Source organism: Narcine bancroftii, chromosome 7, assembly GCF_036971445.1.
Source record: "Narcine bancroftii isolate sNarBan1 chromosome 7, sNarBan1.hap1, whole genome shotgun sequence".
Lineage (NCBI taxonomy): Eukaryota > Metazoa > Chordata > Chondrichthyes > Torpediniformes > Narcinidae > Narcine > Narcine bancroftii.
The window spans coordinates 20,558,311-20,581,072 of record NC_091475.1 but is presented as its reverse complement, the minus strand read 5'-3'; the positions used below and the strand labels follow the sequence as shown (position 1 = coordinate 20,581,072).

The window sequence follows — 22,762 nt, the reverse complement described above, 5'->3', positions numbered from 1 at the left end:
TAATGCCATCTTGGTTGACATGGAGAACTGGGACAAAAGGTGACCGTATGAGGTTGCTACGATTAAGAAAACTATGATTTGTTGTCAGACTATTCAGAAATTAGTAGAATGCTGGTCCAATTTTGTTTGATGATTTTTGTGTAATCTGCCTTAGATTATTTTGTTGCATCAAAAAAGCTGTATGTGTGCACAATATTCTTAACCTTTTTCTGATTACAGGAAATACCTTGACAAATGAATTAGTGGACCACTCAGAATTGGGCTCTGGTAAGGAAACTAACTATTTCAAATGCAAATTTATTATCTTTCAAAACGTATCAAGGGTGTAGGTCAATGAGGTATAATTGGGTGGCACAGGCTCGTGGGCCAAAAGGTCCTGTTGCCATACTGGACGACTAAATTTTAAAAAGTAAATCATTTTAAAAATCTGATTATACAAATCTTTCTTTGGCTTGGCTTCGCGGACGAAGATTTATGGAGGGGGTAAAAAGTCCACGTCAGCTGCAGGCTCGTTTGTGGCTGACAAGTCCGATGCGGGACAGGCAGACACGATTGCAGCGGTTGCAGGGGAAAATTGGTTGGTTGGGGTTGGGTGTTGGGTTTTTCCTCCTTTGCCTTTTGTCAGTGAGGTGGGCTCTGCGGTCTTCTTCAAAGGAGGTTGCTGCCCGCCAAACTGTGAGGCGCCAAGATGCACGGTTTGAGGCGGTATCAGCCCACTGGCGGTGGTCAATGTGGCAGGCACCAAGAGATTTCTTTAGGCAGTCCTTGTACCTTTTCTTTGGTGCACCTCTGTCACGGTGGCCAGTGGAGAGCTCGCCATATAACACAATCTTGGGAAGGCGATGGTCCTCCATTCTGGAGACGTGACCCATCCAGCGCAGCTGGATCTTCAGCAGCGTGGACTCGATGCTGTCGACCTCTGCCATCTCGAGTACTTCGACGTTAGGGATGTAAGCGCTCCAATGGATGTTGAGGATGGAGCGGAGACAACGCTGGTGGAAGCGTTCTAGGAGCCGTAGGTGGTGCCGGTAGAGGACCCATGATTCGGAGCCGAACAGGAGTGTGGGTATGACAACGGCTCTGTATACGCTTACCTTTGTGAGGTTTTTCAGTTGGTTGTTTTTCCAGACTCTTTTGTGTAGTCTTCCAAAGGCGCTATTTGCCTTGGCGAGTCTGTTGTCTATCTCATTGTCGATCCTTGCATCTGATGAAATGGTGCAGCCGAGATAGGTAAACTGGTTGACCGTTTTGAGTTTTGTGTGCCCGATGGAGATGTGGGGGGGCTGGTAATCATGGTGGGGAGCTGGCTGATGGAGGACCTCAGTTTTCTTCAGGCTGACTTCCAGGCCAAACATTTTGGCAGTTTCCGCAAAGCAGGATGTCAAGCGCTGAAGAGCTGGCTCTGAATGGGCAACTAAAGCGGCATCGTCTGCAAAGAGTAGTTCACGGACAAGTTTCTCTTGTGTCAAATACACTCCAACAAAATGGCGTTTTCTGGTCCTTGGAGCAAAAACATGCAAACATACATACAGGCATAACACACATGAGAAATGATAAAGGTTCAGTATGTATATACAGATATAAAAATAAATAAATATTGTTGAATAAATAGTAGAGTCTTGGAGGGTTTGAATGAGCAGTTCATTCGTTCATTCGGCATTCTCACGGCCTGTGGGAAGAAGCTGTTTCTCAGCCTGGTGGTTCCGGCTCTGATACTACTCTATCTCTTCCCTGATGGGGGTAGCTAGAAGATGCTGCATGCGAGGAGGTAGAGGTCCACAATCATTTCCTTCATCTTGTCCATGTTGAGACTTGCGCTGTTATTATCACAAGATTTTCCACTTTTTCTCTGCAATGCAACTCATAATTTGCTGCTGATGTCGCCAGTTACTGACGTGTTCTGCAAACTTGATGACCCTGCTTTTTATAATTTAAATAATTAATATTTGATTTACCGTCATTGCAACATACAGTGTGACAGGCAATCCTCATTCTTATCTGGAATCAATGTAGTGCTTGATGGAAAAGCAAAAGTGAATCAGCTAATAGAGTCACTGGCCCACACCGCCAGACACGCAAGTTCAGTCCTGACCTTAGATCCAATGTGTGCGGAGTTTGGACATTATCCTTGCAACCGCATTAGTTCCCCCACCCATCCTGGGAGCTCCAATTTTAATTTAGACATACGTACATACAGGCCCTTCTGGCCATGAACCCGTGCTGCCCAAGTTCCCCAATTAACCTATATCCACATTCACAAAGTCATGCTGAATGGTAGGTTTGTTGGCCATTGCAGATTTCCCCCATGTGTGTAGGTGAGGGGCAGAGACGGGGGTGGGAGGGGATTGATGTGGATGTGGTTGTTAATGAGTGTTCGAGCTTCAGCAGAGACAGTGGCAGAAGGGCCAGTTTCCCTGCAGTAACTTTCTGTGACTTCATGATTGCTGTACACCCTGTGGTGGTCCTGGATCAGTCCCGGGATTACAGTGCCGAATATTAGACGCAGATGCACTCTTGGCCCTGGTATTGAACTGTGGATTGGGCATGACCTAACCCTTTTAGTTTTCCCATTGGCTGACCCATCAGCCTCTGGAGGGTCAGTGACCCTTAACAGTGGGAAATATTGCAAAGGCAATCACTGCCAGCCCTCCAGTGACAAGAGTCTTTAAAACCCTTGAATGTTGATGTGTATTTGAGTCCCAGCTGACTCAAGCTGGGTGGCTGAATTGCACCCAGTGAAGATGGAGGCAGATGATCTGACAATATAGAACATTATTGTGCCAGCCCATATATATTACCAAAGCGAAACTAAACCCTCCCTATCTCATAAACACTATTTTTGTCTTTCATCCATGTCTTTTAAATACCCCTAATGTTTCAGCCACCACCACCATCCTTGGCAAAGCACTTCAGGCACCCACAACTCTCTATTTAAAAAAAAAACCCAAATGTCTCCTCCAAAACTTCTATCCCTTTACTTTTTACAGATGTCCTCTGATGTTTGCTACTCTGCCCTGGCAAAAAGGTGCAGTCTTCCTTATCTATGCTTCTCATAATCCTGTAGGGCTCCATTGTTTCCTCTCACCTTTCTTCGCTCCAAGGAGAAAAGGCTGAGCTCTGCTAACCTTGCCTCATAAGACCTATTTTCCAATGCAGGCAACATCCTGGTAAATCTCCTCTGCACCATCTCCATGGCTTCCACATCTTTTCTGAAATGAGGTGACCAGACTGAACACAATATTCTAAGTGTAGTCTAACCAGAGATTTATAGAGCTCCAACATTATCTCATGACTCGTGAATTCAATCCATCAATTAATGAAGCCCAGCATTGCATAGACCTTCTTAACTGTTCTAAAAACCTGCATTGCCACCTTGAAAGATCTATGGATTTGGACCCTAAGGTCCCTCTGTTCTTCCATACTGTTACATACCCTACCATTAACCATGTACTCTGCCTTCATGTTTGATCTATCATATTGCCTTACTTTGCACTTATTCAGGTTGAATTCCATCTGCCTCTTTTCTGCCCATCTCTGCATCCTGTTGTAACAAGCAAGGACCATATTATCATGGTGTAATAACTAATGTACATGACTGACAATTCAGATCAAATCTGATTGCAGCATTTTGAAAATTGGAATTAAATTTGAAAATGTTAATAAGGAGTGAGTGTCATGACTAATTGTCCCAAATATCCATCCATCTCATTAATGTCTTATGACGGAACAAAAATCTGCCACTTTTCTTTGATCATGTGACCTGCGATCCAAGAGTAATATGGTTGACTCTGAACTGCACTTGCCAAAAGCCTTTTAAGTTTGAAAGGAAGTCCAGGATTAACAGAAAGAAAGCACAATGAGAGTGTGTGTGCATTGGCTATCAGCCATTTGGATCTGCTCTGCTATTCAAAATCATCCATGTTCTTTTTCCTATGATAGCATGATTTTTCCTATGTTATTATCATTCTTTTTCTCCCACTGAAGTTGCTTGAACCACTGAGCTCCTTTTAGCAGATTATATTTTGCTTATTACAGTGCCAGCAAAATGGGTTCGAACCCCCCGCTCTCTGTAAGGAGTTTGTATAGTCTCTCCGTGTCTGCATGTTTTTCCTCCAGATGCTCCAGTTTCTTCCCATCCTTCAAAACGTGCAAGAGTTGTCGGTTAATTGGATTATTTGGGTGGCGCGGGCTTTGGGTCGGAAGGGCCTGTTACCGTGTTGTATGTCCAAATAGTGGATTATCAATCTTGTGATTTTAATTACATCACCACCACTGCTCCCATGATGCAGGATACTTGCCTGTGTCAGTGGAAGTAGGCAAAGTTCAAGATTTTATCACAAAGGCGGCATCTTCAATATTACAGAGCTCTTTGAGTCCCACACAGGAACCTACATTATTACCCACACATCTCAGATAGAGAGAGCCTCATGCCCCTAACTGGTGTTGCCAAGTCTGAATACATTCCAGGTTGATTAATCACATGATCTTACACCACTATTTAGGGCTTGGACATGCCTCATCTTTAAATTTTTCCTTATCTGATTGAATTCTGCAAAGCAGCCGTTTTCCCATGTTTCGGAACCTTTACAACATTTAATTTCCTCTTCAGTGCTCTCGTGATTGCTGCTGTATAAAGCGGAGACCTGAGCTGATTTTAAGAGATGGCTGCTAAGTAATTGCCTGGAACTCGTGTGTGAAATGAAAACTTGCACGATTCTTATCTTGATCAGTTTCAGAAAACATCTCCACGCGGCCAGAAGTCAAAGTTCCTGCTCCCGATAACTCGGGTGATATCGAACCTGTGGTTGTGACAGAGTCAACAGGTAATTTTGGTTGCCTCTACTTTCTATTGCTCTCGGATTTAGCTGTATGTGGGACTTGCAATACATTGGTGCCTTTTGCATCACATCAAAATGCCTCCCAGCCAATGCTGTTTCCCTACGCCCGGTTGGCAACGTCAGGGGTGCAGGGTAATTTCTGCTGTTGGTGAATCTTTTCTGCCTTATGGCAGACTAAAGGCAATTTTGAGTAATATTACATCTAATTTATTACATGATAATCAAAAGAATCATGATGTTATGTTAAAATAAGGCAACCAACAGCCATATAACAAGAGACTATGTTGTAATAACCAAATACAATAAAATCCTTGATATCCAGCACCTACGGGGATTAGTAGATGCGGGAAAAGTGAATTCTCCAGTTGCTTGAGACAGCGTGTTGCATGAATGCAGAACTAACGGTGAGGTGCACCAAATTTAAACTCTATATTTTTTACCAATTTATTTTCTTTTTTTTTTTTGTTGGCTGCTTGAGGCTGGCGGTTGCTTGAATTCTAGATAACAGGGATTTGACTGTCTCCTCCTTAATGATGCTGAGAGGTAAATTTTTGGCAACAGCTTTGTGGAGACCACTCTTGTTTGAATGTGGGCTTCACAGATTGAGCCAGCATTTCAGTCCCTAATTATCCTTGAGAACAAGGTGGGCTGCTGCCTTCTTGGACTGCTGCAGTCCTTGAGGTGTGTGTAGTCCCACGATGGTGTTAGGGAGGGGGTTCTGGGATTTCAATCCAGCAATGGTGAAGGAACAGCAATTATATTTACAAGTCAAATAAGTGTGTGGCTTTGAGGGTATTGAAGGTATGTCGATAGGAAATATTTAGAGGTACATGAGCAACTACCGGCAAATGGGACAAGCTTAGATGGACAACTTGGTTAGCCAAAGGGCTTGTTGCCATATGCTGCACTGCTATATGAATGTATGATTCCACTGCACGAACCAAAGGAAGTTCTTGATAGATTTTTTTTTGTTTTCCAGGGATAATGCCAAATGTGGTGTATGTCATAATTCCCACAATCCCTCTGCTGTTGCTCCTGGTTGTTGCCATGGCAACCTGCTGTGTCCAGATGCTGAGCCGGAATTATATGAGGTGTGTTGAATTCAAGAAACCTAACCGATTATGGGTTAGCATTAACACCGATTTTTTTTTTTTTTTTTTTTTTAATTATTTTTTTTTTCCTCCTGATTTCTGCTGACCTGCTCTCCTCTCACTCCAGGAACAGAAGGCCTGCAACCAACAATTTTGAAGAAAGTGGTTGCCACAATAATAGTTGACATTTTCAAAAAGGTCATTGAGTTATTAAGATGGAAAGGGTGCAGAAAATGTCTTTTGTTATTGAAAGGTTTGAGTTCTAAGGAGAGGCTGGATAGGATGGGAATTTTCTCATTGGAGCATAGGAGGCTAACCTTCATATAGGTTTGTAAATCATGAGAAGGTGAATGATCAAAATCTTTACTCCCCCCCACCCACCAGGGTAGGGGAGAGTGAAACTAGGGACCATAGAGAGACTGGGTGCAGATTGGGAGATCGCTTCGCTGAGCATCTTCACATCTGCACCAGTGATAGAGACCTCCCAGTAACCAACTATTTCAGTTCTGTGTCACAGTCCTATGGCCTTGTGTACTGTCCCACCAAGACCACCCACAAATTGGAGGAACAACACCTGATTTTCCATCTGGGCACTGTCCAGCCAGATGACATTAACACCGATTTTTTTTTTTTTTTTATTTTTTTTTTCTGATTTCTGCTGACCTCTCACTCCCCCTTCCCTCTCTATTCACTTAGCCATCCCTCCTTCCCTTGCTTGCTGCTGTCCCCTCCATCCCTTCTCCACTTATTACCCCCCGCCTTTGCGACAATACCTTCCCCCTCCCTACACTTTTGCTTGGACACCTGCTGACATTTTTCCATACCTTGATGAAGCCGAAACGTCAGTTATGTATTTTTACCTTTGCCACATAAAGGACACTGTTCGATCTGCTGAGTTTCTCCAGCATTGTGTTTTTACTTCAATCACGGTGTCTACAGATTTTCATGTTTTACTTCACGATTACAGGTATGGGCCAAACACAGGTAAATGGGAAGAGCTCAGGATGGCAACCTAAGGGTTTAGGTTAACACAGAGCTCATTTTCATTCCTTTAACAAAATACAATGGTTAGTTTTGACCACAATACTCGTGATTCAAAGGATCCGTTTGCAAGCTCAAAGACCGTGTCACCGTGAATACTGAGAGATCAGCTGAGTGGAAAATCACAAAGTGGATGCAAATAGCAGGAAATCTTTTCTTTCCATCTGTCTTCATGGTACAAAGTAATGCAAATACCCCAAAGATAAAAGATGGATTTGTTTCAAATGGAATACAGGAAATTGTAGTAAGAGTGATCAAAAGGTTCAAGGTCATGGAAGAACTAATAGGGTAGAGTTAAATATCCACCTGGATCTAAGGCCTATCCAATGGGGTTTCAAAGGAAGTGGCAATGTAGATATCAGTCCATTGATTTAAGTTTCATGAAACAGACCTTGTACTTGGAGGGCACCAGCAGATTGGAAAACCACAAATATGACACTTTTTTTCAAGAAGGGAGAGAAATGAAAAGCAGGAAACTATAAATTTGATTGATTCTTCTGGAGCTATCCTGGGGGAGTGCATGGTTAGTATAACACTATTCGTATTTTCTTCCTCTGTCTGCATGGGTTTCCTCCGAGTGCTCCGCTTTCCTGCCATCTTTCAGAAAAATACGAGGGTCGAAGGTTAATAGGTATAGTGGGGGTAGGTGCCAGGGGGCCAGACGGGTCTGTTGCCTTGCTGTATGCCTAAATTTAAATTTAATTTCTGTTCACTAGAGTGAAAGAGGCTGAGCAGTCACTTGATATGCCCTGGTGGGAAAGCATGGCTTTGTTAGGGATAGGTAATGTGTGGAAGATCTTACAAACTTGATTGATTACTTCAAGTGATGACAGAAGGGCAATGGATGCTGTGCACATGAACCTCGCTAAGGCTTTTGACTCTCAAGGTATGCTGATCCATAAGATTAAGGCACATGGGCTCCATAGAAACCTGGTTGATTGGATTGAAAATTGTATTGGCTACAGAAAGCAAGCAGCAGGGAATTGGTGGTTGTGACCACTGGTGTATTCAAGAATCAGTGCTGGGACCTCTTTTGTGTAGATATGGAAAAATTGGTGGAATTGTAGAGAAGGATAATTGTGGTTCTTCAAGGATAGAGGAATATATATTTAATTTATTTTAATCTCATTTTAAATTTAGAGATACAGCATGGTAACAGGTCCTTCCAGTCCATGCTGCCCATTTACACCCATAATGACCCAATAACCTACCAACCCTGTTCATCTATGGAGGAAACCGGAGACCGGAGGACCCAGATGAAACACACACAGACATGTGGAGAACTTACAAACACCTAACAGACAGTGCCTGATTTGAACTCGTGTCACTGGCACCTTAAGAGCATTGTGCTAACTGCTATGGACCAGTTTAAGATATGGGTAAAGAAATGTCAAATGGAGTTTAATTGGGACAAGTGTGAGGTAATGCTCTTCAGTAGGTCAATTATACAAGCAATGACACAACCCTTTGGAGCACTGATGTACAGAGGGTAGCTTCCTGAAGGTGTCCACTCAGGTAGATAGGGTTATAAAGAAGGCAAATCAGCTAACAGGCTATTATTCAAGAATTTTAATGAATTTTTTGGGAAAAATGTTGCAGCTTGCATAAAACTTTGAGGCCACATTTTGATTATTGTGTGAAGTTCTGGTCATCGCGCCTCAGAAAGGATGTGGATAGAGGCGTTGGAGAGGGTGCAAAAGTGGTTTATCTGGATTGGAATTTATTTTTTCTGGTTCTTCAAGGGTTAAGCATATAAATTATGAGAGGTGTAGATAGGGTGGACATTTAGAGATTCAGACTGCAAATGTCAAACATTGATTCAAGATGAGAGGGGAAAGTTCAAAAAAATCTGAGTCCTATTTTTACACCAAGAATGGTAGGTGAGAGAGTGTGCTGCCATGGAAGGTGATGAAAATAGCTAAGACAGCAATGTTTGAGAGGCATTTAGACAGACAGGGAGTGAAGGGATAAGGTCCACTTGGAGGCACTTGCAATTGGCATCATGGTTAACACAGATTTTATGGGTTGAATGTTCTGTTCGAGTGCTGTATTGATATGTTTTCTATAAGTTTATGAGAGGCATTGATCGTCAACATGTGTTGCTTTTAGTAAGGGTGTCTAAAGCAAGTGGGCATGTATTTAAGTTGAGAGGAAAATATTTTGAAGGGGATCTAAGGGGCAATTATTTTTTTGTTTTACACAGACAATGGTTGGTGCATGAATGTGTTGCCAGAGAGGTCAGCTACAATCATTCTGTTTGATATAGGGATTTAAGGCATAGAAATACATGATCCTAATAGGGATAATTGGGATTAGTGTAAATGTGTAAAAGGTTGGCAGTGGGAGGGACATGGTGGTTTGTACAGGTCTGTTTCTGCAGGCCTGTAATAAAAGCACAGAAATGCTGGAGGAGCTCAGCAGGTCTCACAATATTCATAAGAAGTAAAGAGATATAACTGACATTTCTGACCCGAGCTCCATCCTTGAGGAAGAGCTCATGTCCAAAACTTAGATTATATATCTTGTCCTCCTATGGACACGGCTGAGTTCCTCCAGCATTTGTGGTTTTTCTACAATTACAGTGTTTTACTCTGCAGGCCTGTATGATCAACATCTGTTAACTAACTAATGAAAATCTTTGCTGCTTTTCACTGTCTTCAGCAAAGACCGATTGAAGACCAGCCCCAACGAGTCAACTCTCTGGATATCCCCACCTCCTAAGAATGAGAACCAGGCGGATGTTTAGGATCACGCTGGCTGGACTCGGCCATTGGCTGGAGGCGAGGAGTGATCATCGTGCCATGCAGCCAACCTGACGAGCTCCTGTGGAATGCCAGGCCAAGCTTGTAATGAGGAGCAAGGAACGATCAACCAGCTGTCCTAAAGAAACCATCTCCCTTTCTTCTCATTGATTTTTATTTTGGAATTTTGAAATAGATTTAGGAGACAAGGGAAGAAATACAGTCACTGAGGGGCAGAGAGCACCATCAACTCAGTGTTGCATAGGCAAAGGGGAACTAGGAACATGTCCAGGTTCAGGACTGACAACTTCAGCAAAGCCCAGACTCTTCAGGGGTTTGAGACATGTACTTGAAGAGCATTTGTTGGAATGGGAGAGGATTGGATTTTTTTTTTAAGTGTCCCAAATGCATAGCATTGCTTGGCTTCAGAAAGAGTAAGTACCATTATCTCAACACGGCACAAGAAATAGCTGTAACCTATAAAAAGGTATTAGAATAAATCTGAGTGCCCCCTCTACAAGTATAAATGTCCTCATGAGATATGGGTAGAGGAGGCAATTCAACCTTTCCTGCATTCAATGAGATTGTGGATGATCTGTGACCTTGCTTTATATATTTGTTTATTCCAAATATTCCATAATACAATAAAATCCCTGTTATCTGGAATTCAAGTAACCAGCAAAAAAATTGAGTAAAATAAATAGATAAAAAATACATAAGTTTAAACTTGATGTTCCTTGCCGTTAGTTTTCCAATCACGCAACATTCAATCTCAAACAACCGGAATATACACTAATCTGGAATCTACCATACCCCTTAGGCAATAGATTCCAGCAGTATTACTGTATTTTGATTAATGAAATATCTGAGGTGTAGTATGATCTGAGGAGGAAACTTTCAAACCTCTTGCATCTGCTGTGTGTACAAGTGTTTCTGAAACAGTTCTGAAAGGCCTGGCTTGAATTTTAGATTCCTAGTTCCAGACCATTAAAACAGCAGAGATAATCTCTCTCCATCCACTCCATCAGTTCTCTGACTAAGATGAAAATCACAATCATCCTCTCAGTACTTTTACAATGTTTAATTTCCTCTTTCGTGCTCCTGTGATTGCTGTTGTGTGAAGCAGAGTCCTGAGCGGATTTTAAGAGATGGTTGCTAGGTAATTGCTCGGAATTCATGTGCGAAATGAAAACTTGCATGATTTTTATCTCAATCAGTTTCAGAAAACATCTCTATGCTGCCGGAACTCAAAGTTTGTGCTCCTTGTAACTCAACTGATAGCAAAACTGTGGTTGTGGCAGAGTCACCAGGTAACTTTGGCAGCCTCTAATAGGGTCCTGTTGCTCGTTTGTGTAATCTCTCTCGGCACTGAAGAATGCAATACCTCAACTGGCTGTCAAGGGGCTGAGAGGCGATGGGGTATTAAACAGAAGGTAGGAAAATGGAGAGACTGGTAGGGGAGGCAATGGGTACTTGGGCTCTGGTTCAGAGCTTGAGACTCTTCAGAGGCTTTTAACCAAGTCAGCCAGGGCTCACTCAATGGTCTGGTTCCAGACACAGGCAATTCTGCTCCACTCATGGGGAATGTTGTGGTGGTTAATCAGCCAAATGAGCTAAGTAATCTTGTTACGATCTCTCAAGATTGAACATGACTAAGCTGGTGTGTGTTTGGCCTTGCAGATTTTGTTTACTCCCAAGGCAGTAGGGTCAACTGTTGAGGTGAATCATCTTCCGGCTTGGATAATTACTCACTTCTGCTGCCTTAGCTTATCAGATGCCTCCCTCTTCTTTGCTGCCTTTTGTCTCATTTGGCACTTTGCTTGCTGGATGTCCTCCCACTTGTGGGCACGACTGCATCTGCCTATTCTGAACTCCTGTCTGGCCCTTTTCACCCATCACACTGAGGTTTGCAACTTGTACTAGCTTCCATTGATCATGTTTATTCTCTTCATGACCTTGCTCTCACTCCCTCCCACTCATTCTGTCATCACCACCCATGTAATTCTGGCATCCCCTTTATCCATGGTTTCCATTGCTTCACCATTAACAACAGTGCCATCAGTTACCAAGATTTAAGATTCCTTTATTGTCATGTAATAAAGACAGTGCATTATTACACAGAATTTGTTTTTGTCTGCTGTAAGGCAGGTAGATTCACCATCAGCAAAAATTGCCTGAAGCGCCTCTTACAGTCAGAGAATGAGAAGCAAAAGAGAGTTCCTCAGAGACATTGAATGTCTGTAGATTCACCTCCAGTGCTCTGCAGTCCCTACAACCACACAGAGTTCAGTCTGATCTCCAGTTAAGGCCTGGGATTTCCTGCATAAAGCCATCTGAGGTGGTGCTTAAGATCAACATTTGACCTGTCTTGATATCTTCGCTTGCTTTAATGATGCTCCCCTGAATTGATGCATCTTTCAACATTTCAAAGTATTAGATTTTTGAAACCTGGTGTTGATTGAACAAGTTTATCACTATTTAATACTGTTTAAATCATCAAATTTATTAATTAAGCTAAAAATATCTTTATAGACTTCCAGAGGTTCCAGAACCTTTGTGTGGGCACATTGAGAAGCAAATCTTGTCTTTCTTGGGCCACTGCTCACTGGACTCTAGGAGAGTTGATTGCATTGAAATATAATCGCCCTCTAGAGCAATTGTCAATGGAAATATTGAAGGGATTTTTCTAGAGAAGCTTGATCTAAGAGTCAAAGTCGTACCATAAGTTCTGAGCCATTTAGAACAGAGATGAGAAGAAAGTTCTTCTCAGAGGATCGTTAATCTTTGGTGCTTTCTGTCTCAGTCAGCTGAGTCTAGGGAGTTATTGAAAATATTTAAACCTGCGACACATTGATAGAAGGTTCTTGATTAGCCAGGGCATTGAAGGCTATGGGGAGAATGCTGGGCTGTTGGGCTGAATGGGGAAATGGATCAACTCGTGATTGAATGGCGGGGCAGACTCGATGCGCAGAATAGCCTCTTTCTGCCCCCTCTTGTTTCTAGTCTTGAGGAGAAGGGAAGAGAATGACATTGAAAGGGACAATAATTCAGCCATGATAGAAGGGTGGGCTGAACCAAATGCCCTAATTCTGCTTCTGTGTCTTATGAGATTACATAAAAACATGTATCAGAAGCTGAGGAGTGACCTTTTTGAGGTTTGTAAAAAGATGAGGAATATAATGAATCATAGCTGTTTATTTCTAGAGTGGTGGAATCTAAAACTAGAAGCCATAGATTTAAGGTGAGAGGGGGGGATTTAAAATGAACTGAGGGGCAAATTTCTCATGCAGAGAGTGGTGGGTATATGGAATAAGCTGCCAGAAGTAGTGGAGGCTGGTACAGTTATGAAGCTTAAAAAAAACATTTAGGCAGGTACACGGAGAGGAAAGCTTTAGAGGGATACGGGCCAAATGCAGGCAAATGGAATCAGCTTGGGTAGTCAGTTTGGATGAATTAAACCAGACGATCAGTTTACGTGCTGTATGATTCGATGTCAGAAGTGATTTAAATGAATACTGGAGCAAACTCGAGTGGGTGATATGGTTGCTAAGTGTAAAGCGATGCAGTTTGGAAGGTCAGATGTGAAGGCAGAGTACATGATTAATGGCAGGATTCTTAACAGTGAGGAAGAACAGAGAGACCTTGGGGTCCAGATCCATAGATCTCTCAAGGATACTGCAGGTTGATAGGGTGGTTAAGAAGGTTTATAGTATGCTGACTTTCATTAGTCAGGGCATTGAGTTCAAGGATCATGAGGTAATGTTGCAATTCTATAAAACTCTGGAGAGACCACATTTGTAATATTGTGTTCTTTTGTCATCATGTCATTGTGAAAGTTATGGAGAAGTTGTACAGATTTACCAGGATGTGGTCTGGACTGGAGAATGTATGAGGCCAGGTTAGCAGAGCTAGGGATTTTCACTTTGGAACAAAGGAGGATGAAAGGCAACTTAATAGAGGCCTAAAAATAATGAGAGGTAGACATAGAGTGGACAGCAGGATGCAAATAGTAAACACTAGAGGACATCTGTACAAAATGAGTGGAGTAAAATTCAGTGGGGATGTCAGGGGCATGTTGTTTTACACAGAGAGCAGAGGGTGCCTGGAATGTGTTGCCAGAGGTAGTGGCGGAGACTGGCAAAAAAGGACATTTAAAAGACTTTTAGACAGGCACATGGATGAAAGGAAAATAGAGGGTTACAAGATTTTTAAAAAAATATGTAGTGCAAAAAAAGAGAAATAAATAGGTAAGAGGTTCATAGTCTATTTTGAAATCTGATGGCGAAATGCAGAACTGTGGTCAAGAGTCATTAAAAGCAAACATATGTTAACAGAATTTTGGTCTTTATCTTACAGAGCAGAGGAAGTTTGCCTTCAGTTATTGAAGAGGGTGCAATGCAAGATCAGCAGAATGATGCCGGGGCCATAGTGTGAAATTAATAAGACTGCAGATGTTGGAAAAAGGATAATTACTTGTATTCCCCTTTATTTATCAGACCAAGGAGTGGCCTAATCAGGTCTTTGAAAATCTTTGCAGGTTTCAATAAAGTATATGTTTCCTTTCATGCAGGACAAAACATAATTTAAAAATAGCAGCCAGACCATTCAAGATGAAAAAGGGAAATATTTTCTCTCACAAGTGTGAATGGCGATCTAGATCTGCATCTCCAAAATTTAGTGGGATGCTGTGCTGATTGAAACTTTCCACAATGTATATTGAATTATGTTTGATGGAGCGATCAGAGATTTGGAACTAAAATTGGTTAATGATTTGAGACTCTGGTCAGCTGTGATCTCATTGAATGATGGAACGCATTGAGGGACTAAATGGATTCCTGTGATTCCCATGTTTAGGTCTGCTTCTCAGTCAATGGATTTTTTTTTTAAATCAATTTTTATCTGTTTGATAAGGGAATCAAGAGATATGATGATATTGCAGGAAAGTTGTGCTGAGGATTAGCCATGAGCTTTTCATTTAATTCATAGGCTGACCCAGAATTTAATTGTCCATCCCTCGTGTGGAGCTGCCTACTTGAGGTTTGGGTATACCCACAATGGTGTAATGGAGAGAACTCCAGGATTTTAACCTAGTGATGCTGAAGGAATGGCAATATATTTGCAAGTTCCAGGTGGTTGTGTTCCCCATACCTTTGTTGCTCTTTTAGCCAGTTAAGGTTATGGGTGCTGTCTAGGGAGTCTGTGATTTGCTGCAGAGAACTCTGTGGACCAGCCATTCTCAATTTTATTTTTGGCTATGGTCCCTTCAGGCTTCTGTTCAAAGTCTATAGGCTCCCTTTTCAGTGAAGCAGTCAAGTTTTGGTTTCTTCCATACTTCTCATCTACCAACTTCATAGAAAAGGACACAAAGTATTGATGTTATGAAAGGTGAAAAGAAAACAAGGCTTTACTTAAATGTGCAGTGGCTCTTGGGGCTTTAGGGCCCCTGTTGAGAATAGCCTCTGTAGATGATAAAAATTGCTACTGCTGCGAATGATTGAGTGCCTTCTCAAAGGGATGTCTGTCAAACAGACTGTTATGTCCTGGTTACTGTTGAATGTTGTTGAAGATGCACTTGTCCTGGAGAGTGTTCCATCACACTCCTCACATGAGCCTTGTAGATCGTGGACAGGCTTTGGTGAGTGAGGTGAGGTACCCACTGTAGGATTCTTAGCCATTGAACTGTTCCTGAAGCCACATTGTAATGTGGCTACTCCAGCCCAGTTTCTGGTCAATGGTAACCTCCAGGAGTTTTACCGCAATGGAATGGAAGAAGAGGAGAATGACACAAACATAAAATAATAGGAGCAGGAGAAGACCATTCAACCCTTCAAGCCCTGCTCCACCATTCAATACAATCATGGCCAATCATACAACTTCACTACCAAATTCCTGCTTTCTCTCCATACCTCTTGTTCCATTTAGCCAACTCCCTTCTGAATATATTTTAATTTAATTTAGAGATATAGCATGGTAACAGGCCCTTCTGGCCCATGTCCATGCTGTCCAAGCACACCCATGTGACCAAATAATTACTAATCTCCTACATCTTTGGATCAAGGGAGGAAACTGAGCACCAGGAGGAAACCCACAGACACAGGGAGAATGGACAAACTCCTTACAAACAGCATCAGATTTGAACGTGGGTCGCTGGTGCTGCCATAGTGTTTTGCTAAACATGACACTAACTGTAACGAACTGCCCTCAACAATATTCTGTGGGAGACAGCCAAATGGATTAGGGGTAGGTGAGCATTGTACAGCTGGAGAGAGTTGCAGAGATAAGGCAAGAGCGTGAAAGGGTTTATATTTGAGGGGAATAGTTTAATAAATTCATGCGTGAATTAGGGTTAGGATGTGGGATTAATACAGTGGTAAAGGTGAAGAAGGAAGAGGAGTATTGAGTGATGTGTAGAGAAGAGTTTTAGACCCAGACAGAGTTAAGCTGCCTAGTGGTTCACCATTTCTACAAATGGAGGTGGTCAGAGACGTGGGTGAATTAAGATGTGGACGGTCTTGCTCATACTTAGAAGAGGCCTTGGAAAGGGGTTGTATCCTTGTGTAAGGGCGTGGACCTCCCAAATACCATTTGGAGTCCAGAGAATGAATTTGCAGCCTCATTGTCCAGAGGCAGAGGGCAGGTGACCTGGTTATTATCAGTGCCCACGTGCAAGGTTGGCTCATGCTTGCTACCAAGGAACAACATTGAGATGAAGGAGAGGTCAAATTCCAGAGGAAGCGGTGCTTGTTGGAAATGATCTCCTTGGTGATCAGAGCAAGGATAATCCCTGCATCTCTGATCTGAAACAGGGTGTTTGGAGGAGCTCAAAATATCGGCATAATGTCATGTACCACATCAACAGGAAACCACTCTCCTACCGTGAACCCCTCCCTCCCTCCCTCCTGCCAATTGTTTTTCTTCTCTTATGGATCCACCCATCATCTACCAGCTTCTGTCTTCCTCTTCCTCACCTGGATCTATCTGCTTGTCATCCCCCCCCCCCCCCACCTCCCTTCTGGTTCCACCTATCACCTTCCAACCTCTCTCATCCCTTTATACTGACTCTCTTTCCCCTGCACTCAGTCACGATGTGGGGTGCTGACCAAAAATCTCAACCATCCTTATGCCCCCACAGATGCCACTTGACCTCACTGTGTTCTTCCCAACAGCTTATTTTTTTACTCCCTTTATACAAGTTCCTTTGGAGCAAATTGCAAGAACACAAAAGTTTAATTAAGTATACTATATAATTTATCAATCTTGTATCAAGCTGTTTTAACACGATTTCTAGAAAGAAAAAGTTCTGTGAAATAATTACCACATCCAACAGAGAAGTCCACCTTCACTGGTAATGAGTTGTTTGACATATTCATGTAAAATTCTCTTTGATGCTGTTTCAGCAGGCTTCAAGTGTTGGCTTGAAAGAGCACAGAAGGAAACCACTCTGTGGCCACTGTCTGCATGAAAATTTAATGGGATCTGAAATCTGCACCAGTGTTCAACGAATGGCTTAAACTAGGATCTCATGAATCCAATCAAGGAATTCTGTGATGCGAACGTAGACTCCTGGACTTTTTGGCAGACCACATCCATGGCCAAATGATGTCACTCCAGCCAGAAACCACTGATCATCTTGCTTACAGACAAGGGGTCCTCCAGAATCTCCCTAAATTAAGAAGACTTGCGGTTATATAAAGTGAAACTGGATAGTTTGTTGATGCTGTGACCATAGTGAAAACACAGAAATGCTGAGGAACTCAGTTGGACAAGCAGTATCCATAGGATGTAAAGATATAACTGATGTTTCAGGCTTGAGCTTTTCTTCATACTTTTGATGAAGAGCTCAGGCTCGAAATTTCATTTATATATTTTTACCTCCTATGGATGTTGTGAGACCTGCTGTGTTCCTGCAGCATTTCTGTGTTTTCATTGTGATAACATAAAGCCTTGGCAAATCTCTCGGCCTGAGCCTCAAATACTTTGCATTAAGCAAGTTAGTTTTGTCAAGTCACTATTGTTATATTTGACTGGTACAATCAGGACATTCAAAAGATTTTTCAGAATATAGAGGTAAGAAAAATAGAGGGTTATGTGTGCGAGGTGGAGAAAAATCAGATTGTTGTGGAGTAGGTTTACATAGGTTGGCACACTATCATGGATTGGAGGGCCTGAGCTGTGCGATAATGTTCTACATTCTATATTGGCAAGTTGTAATTATTTTACAGATAAAACAGTAAAGGTTGACATGTTTTGTAAATGGTGGGATGTTGCCCCAATAAAAGGAAACACTTGCATTTCTATGGTGTCTTTCATGTCCCTCTGTGCATTTCTACAGTCAGTGAAGTCACAGTGTCAGACATCACAGAAACAGGGCCTTCAGCCCATTATGGCCCTACCAACTTTTTTTTGGCCCATCCACACATCCCCTTTGACAGCATTGGTATATAGCCTTTCGGCCCAACTTATCTATGCTGACCCAGATGGTATTCTGGGCTCGTTCCATTGGCCTGCACACAATGAGAAGCTAGAGAGAACTCAGCGGGTCAGAAATAGTCAACAACTTGGGTCTCGATAAAGGATACTACCCCAAAATGTCAGTCTCAAAGTCCAGGCCTGAAACATTATCTAACCATTGCTCTCCATGGATGCTGCCTGACCCACTGAGTCCCTTCAGCCTGTTTGCTCAAGATTTCAGCATCTGCAGTTTTTGTGTTTTCCCCGTTTTCTGCATTGGGTCCATGCTTTCCTCAGTCTTTCCTATCCATTCATTTGTTCAAATATCTTTTGGACACCTTAATTGTTCCTGCATCTCTAGCTTCCTCTGACAGCACATGCCAGATACAAAGTATTCCATGAGTAAAAATAAAACACTCTCTCGGGTCCCTCTTAAATCTTTTCCATGATGTCCTCGAGTTCTATAATGACCTATCCTGGGAAATAGCTATATGAGCATTCACTTTATCCATGCTCCTCCTGATTTTATAAATCTCTGCAAGGACAACCTTCCATCTCTTGTGCAGGGAACAAAGATCTAATCTCTCTCTGTAACACAAGCCCTCCAGTCAAGGTAACATCCTGATGAATGTCCTTCAACATATAGATTTCCTTCCCAACCAGAACTGCTGATCTTCCATGAATTGCACATTTGAGTCTGTAAATAGCTGTTATTGGTAGCATCTAATTCTACCATTATGATCCATGCTATTCACATGCTTGTTCATGTGCTTTACATCTTTCTCAATATTATGCGTGACCTTGTTACCGCAGACGGGACTATGCTCGTGTGATAAGGCAGCACAGCATTTGTTCCAATAACACCATTTGTCCATGAATCCTTAACCGAGGTTGCCAAGACTGTGGTCACTGTGCAAAGATTAGTAAATAATTGCAATTGTGTAAAGTTGGAAGAGTTACAGAGGTAGGATTTGAAAAATGCATGTTAAGCGAAAAGCAGATTTTTAAATTTAAAAACTCAACATTAACCATTGGAGGATATGATAACAGAAGTGCTTTAGGTACATTATCTGAAGCAGTGATGTGAGGGATGGGCACAGAAGAGGAGATCATCAATCAGTCCATAATCATATGGGGGGGGGGGCAGGTTTAAGGGGCTGAAAGATAAAGATGTGGAAAAGTACAGGAACAGACCCTTCAATGACACTAATTAATCCCTCCTGCCTGCACATGGTTTGTGGCCCTCCATTCGCAGTCCGTACCCTGTCTACTCCTGCCACAGTTTCCTCGAGTTAATTTTTTATAATTTAGACATTCTAGCCCAGCAGCCCTTGCTACCCAAATATACCAATGAATCTACAATCCTCTTTCAATTTTGGGGGGGCAAAAGGAAACCAGAGCACTAGATGAAAACCCTCGCAATTCACGGGGATAAGGAATGAATTCCTTGTAGACAGCACCAGATTCAAACCCAGGTCGCTGGTGCTGTAATAGCGTTGCATGAACCACTACATTTTCGCATGTAATCTCTTGCATTTGTAATAAGGGTTCAAGAGCTGGTGTGAGCAAGTTTACCTGGCAGGTGTCTCGACCTCCTTCCTCATCACCAGCGCACATCATATTTTGGGTAATCTTATATTGTGGCAACTGTTCCTGACACTTTTGATTGGCTATGAGAGGAACCTTCACCTCCTGGAGGACAAGTGGGGGTGGACCTGAATGGAAAGAGGTCAAGAATGATTAAATAAGAAGAGTAGGACTGGGGACAAGTAAATAATTCAAGCACACCCAGAATCAGGAAATGTATTATGGCTTAGAACAGAGCACATGATTCTCCAATTACTTCCAGCCATCTGATCTAACCCAAATGCCTAACCCCAATTTATAACCCCAAATCTCCTGCTGCCTTTAGCAACTGCTCTATTTCTTTCTAGAGGCTAGTCAGGATATTGTTTCTGCAATGATTTATGAATTTCATTTTCTCATCAGTTCCTTGTCGAAGGAGGATCTCCCAATTACAAAGTGAAGGGAGGAAAGTTTAGGGGAGACATCAGAGGTAGTTTTCTTTCTGATAAACGCAGAGAGTGTGGGTGCCTGAATCCCTTTGCAGGGGTGGTTGTGGAAGTTGAAACATTAGGGCCTTTGAGACACTCCGAGACAGGCTCATGGATGAAATAAAAATAGAAGGTTATGAGGTGGGGGGGTGGGGGGGGGTTAGTGTTATTTTTGGTAGGAATACATAGGTCGGCACAACATCAAGGGCTGAAGGGCCTGTCCTGTGCTGTTGCATTCTATGTTTTGTGTTCTATGTACTGATTTAATTTTTTATTGTTTTCTTGCCCTGTCAGCAATTTGAATGACGGGGTGAGAAATTCATGGGATTAAAGAGGTAACCACAACACAAATAATGTTCTGCATAGGACAACAGGCAATACAACACCAGCTGTTTTGTGTCATGATCTGGTCGCTTTACAATAATATCTGAAAGTGATATTTGTATTCTAATGTCTGTTTGTAAAAAGTAAACAGGGAGGACACCCAGCACCTTTTCTCCCCCTGATCCAACAATAGCAATTGCATGCAAAACAACATTTGTTTTAAGGGAAGTGAAGGAATATTTTAGGGAGATGTCAGAGGTATTTTTTTTAGTGGGTGTTTGTAATGTGTTGTTGGGGCTGGTGATGGAGGCTGGTACAATAAGGGATTTTTAAAGACTCTTTGCTAGGCTCATTGATGAAAGGAAAATGGAGGGATATGGGTGTGAGGTCAGGAAGGGTTCATTTGTTGTGGAGTAGGATTATAAAGGTCAGTGCAACATCGTGGGCTGAAGGGCCTCTACTGTGTTGTAGTCTCATAAGACACTGCAATAGGATACCTGATTTAAAAAGAGACAATGAATGAATAAAAAGCACAGATAGATAATAAATATTCACAGTAATAGCGCAAAAAAAGAGTGACTTTGCAATAGCGCACAGTCCTTTTGTCGTGTTGGAGCAAGTCCATGGCGGTGTTACAAGGGGAGGTTCAAAAGCTGTTGGAAAGAAATAGTTCATGAACCTAGAAAATGCTGGTCTTCAGGCCTCTGTACCTTCTGCCAGAGTTAAAGTGTTCAAAATTAATTGCAAACCTAATGTTTTCCAGCCCTTTTCCCCTCGGGAGTTGCTGGCAACAATGTCTTTGACAATGAGGACGATGGGGGCAGGAATAAATAATTAATGAAGAATTGATTTCTCTTGGTCTATTTATTATAGTAAACCTAATGTGGAGATGATGGCTAAACCCCTTAAGGAATTGGAGTTTGAGGGAGAATCCTTCCCCACCTTGTCCTCTCTGTCTGGTCTATAGAACAGAGATATAGAGAAATGCCTTCAGACAGTGGCTGATGAATTTAGAGTTTGTTACCACAAGTCATGGGGTATAAATATTTTTAAAAATATCTTTAATTATGAGAAACAGCATGGGGGAAGGCCAAAATTTCCACCAAAATTCAAATCCCATGTGACCAATTAATCAACCCATGCATCTTAGAAATGTGGGAGGAAAGTGTAGCACCTGGTAGAAATCTATGTGGTCACAAGCTTCTCGCAGACAACTGTAGATTCAAACCCAGGTTGCTAGCACTGTAATAGCATTGCCATGTTAAAGAACTGGATTTAAACCAGAGGTTGATGGATTCTTGATTCATAAGGTAATCAAAGGTTATGGGGAGAAAGTAGGAGAATAGAGTTGAGAGGAACAATATATCAGCCATGATTTGAATGGTAGAGCAGGCTTGATGGGGTCTTATGAGCAGCTTGTAGGTTAATGGGCCATTCTATTATTTATTTATTTCCCACACAGTAGAAGACAATTCTGGGTATGAAACTCATACCACCCAATTACCCTCAAGTATTATGGTTTCTATGTCGCAGGCCTCTCTCCCTAATCTCTACGACTTGGGATTCTCAGCCACATCTCACCATCACAGGCCTCTCTATCTGATCTATACAGAGCAGTCCTCTCCCGCACAGACCTCACTCAATTCTCCGACTTACCACCTTGTGACACCGCTCCCCATCCAGCGATGGAGCAGTTAATTCCCGGTGCGAACTGTTGCCTCGGGTCTGGGAGGCAGGCGGGTTGGATGTACTCTGGAAAAAAGAAGACTCGTGAGCATTCACAGCCCCTGGTGTTTCAACTGCTAGAGCAGAGGTAATGGGCTTTTAGCCCTTTATTGACCCAGTCCTGGCAAGAAGCTAGATTCCACAGCTGTTGGGGGGAGGTGGCCCTGAGTGTTGAGAAATGTTAACTTTTCTCTCTCCCTGGATGCCATCTGATCCGCTGAGTGCTTCCAGCTGTTTTTGGTTTGATAATGAGCATTTGTAAACTCCTCTCATACAATTAATCGTCCACAAAGATACCAGGTGTAATAGAGTCAGAATAATGTGAACTATTTTGTATCCGCATAAGAATACACTCTTCTCACTGTAGTGTACCACCGTGGGGCGAATGTATATGTGAATGCCTGAACAGTTTTCTGAGATGGTGGAAGGCATCAGTAAGTAAAGTCTCTTTTGTTATTTGAATCTTGTGTCTCTAAGTTATTTCAGAAGCCTACCAA

At 42.3% G+C, this 22,762-nt stretch overlaps 2 protein-coding genes across 2 annotated transcripts in view; one reads left to right on the top strand and one right to left on the bottom strand.

Annotated features, from left to right (window-relative positions):
- Positions 1–18,008, top strand: part of chodl (chondrolectin) — a 29,199-nt gene extending 11,191 nt beyond the window's left edge. The window contains exons 4-7 of the mRNA XM_069889033.1: positions 220–267; positions 4,731–4,823; positions 5,818–5,929; positions 9,632–18,008. Coding sequence (XP_069745134.1) covers positions 220–267; positions 4,731–4,823; positions 5,818–5,929; positions 9,632–9,716 — 338 coding nt within the window. The 3' untranslated portion in view covers positions 9,717–18,008. The remainder of the gene's footprint in view (positions 1–219; positions 268–4,730; positions 4,824–5,817; positions 5,930–9,631) is intronic.
- The window catches only part of tmprss15 (transmembrane serine protease 15), a 55,680-nt gene continuing 49,843 nt past the window's right edge, over positions 16,926–22,762 (bottom strand). Inside the window, exons 28-30 of the mRNA XM_069892425.1 lie at positions 22,197–22,292; positions 19,738–19,877; positions 16,926–17,374 (exon numbers count right to left, since the gene is read on the bottom strand). Coding sequence (XP_069748526.1) covers positions 17,219–17,374; positions 19,738–19,877; positions 22,197–22,292 — 392 coding nt within the window. The 3' untranslated portion in view covers positions 16,926–17,218. The remainder of the gene's footprint in view (positions 17,375–19,737; positions 19,878–22,196; positions 22,293–22,762) is intronic.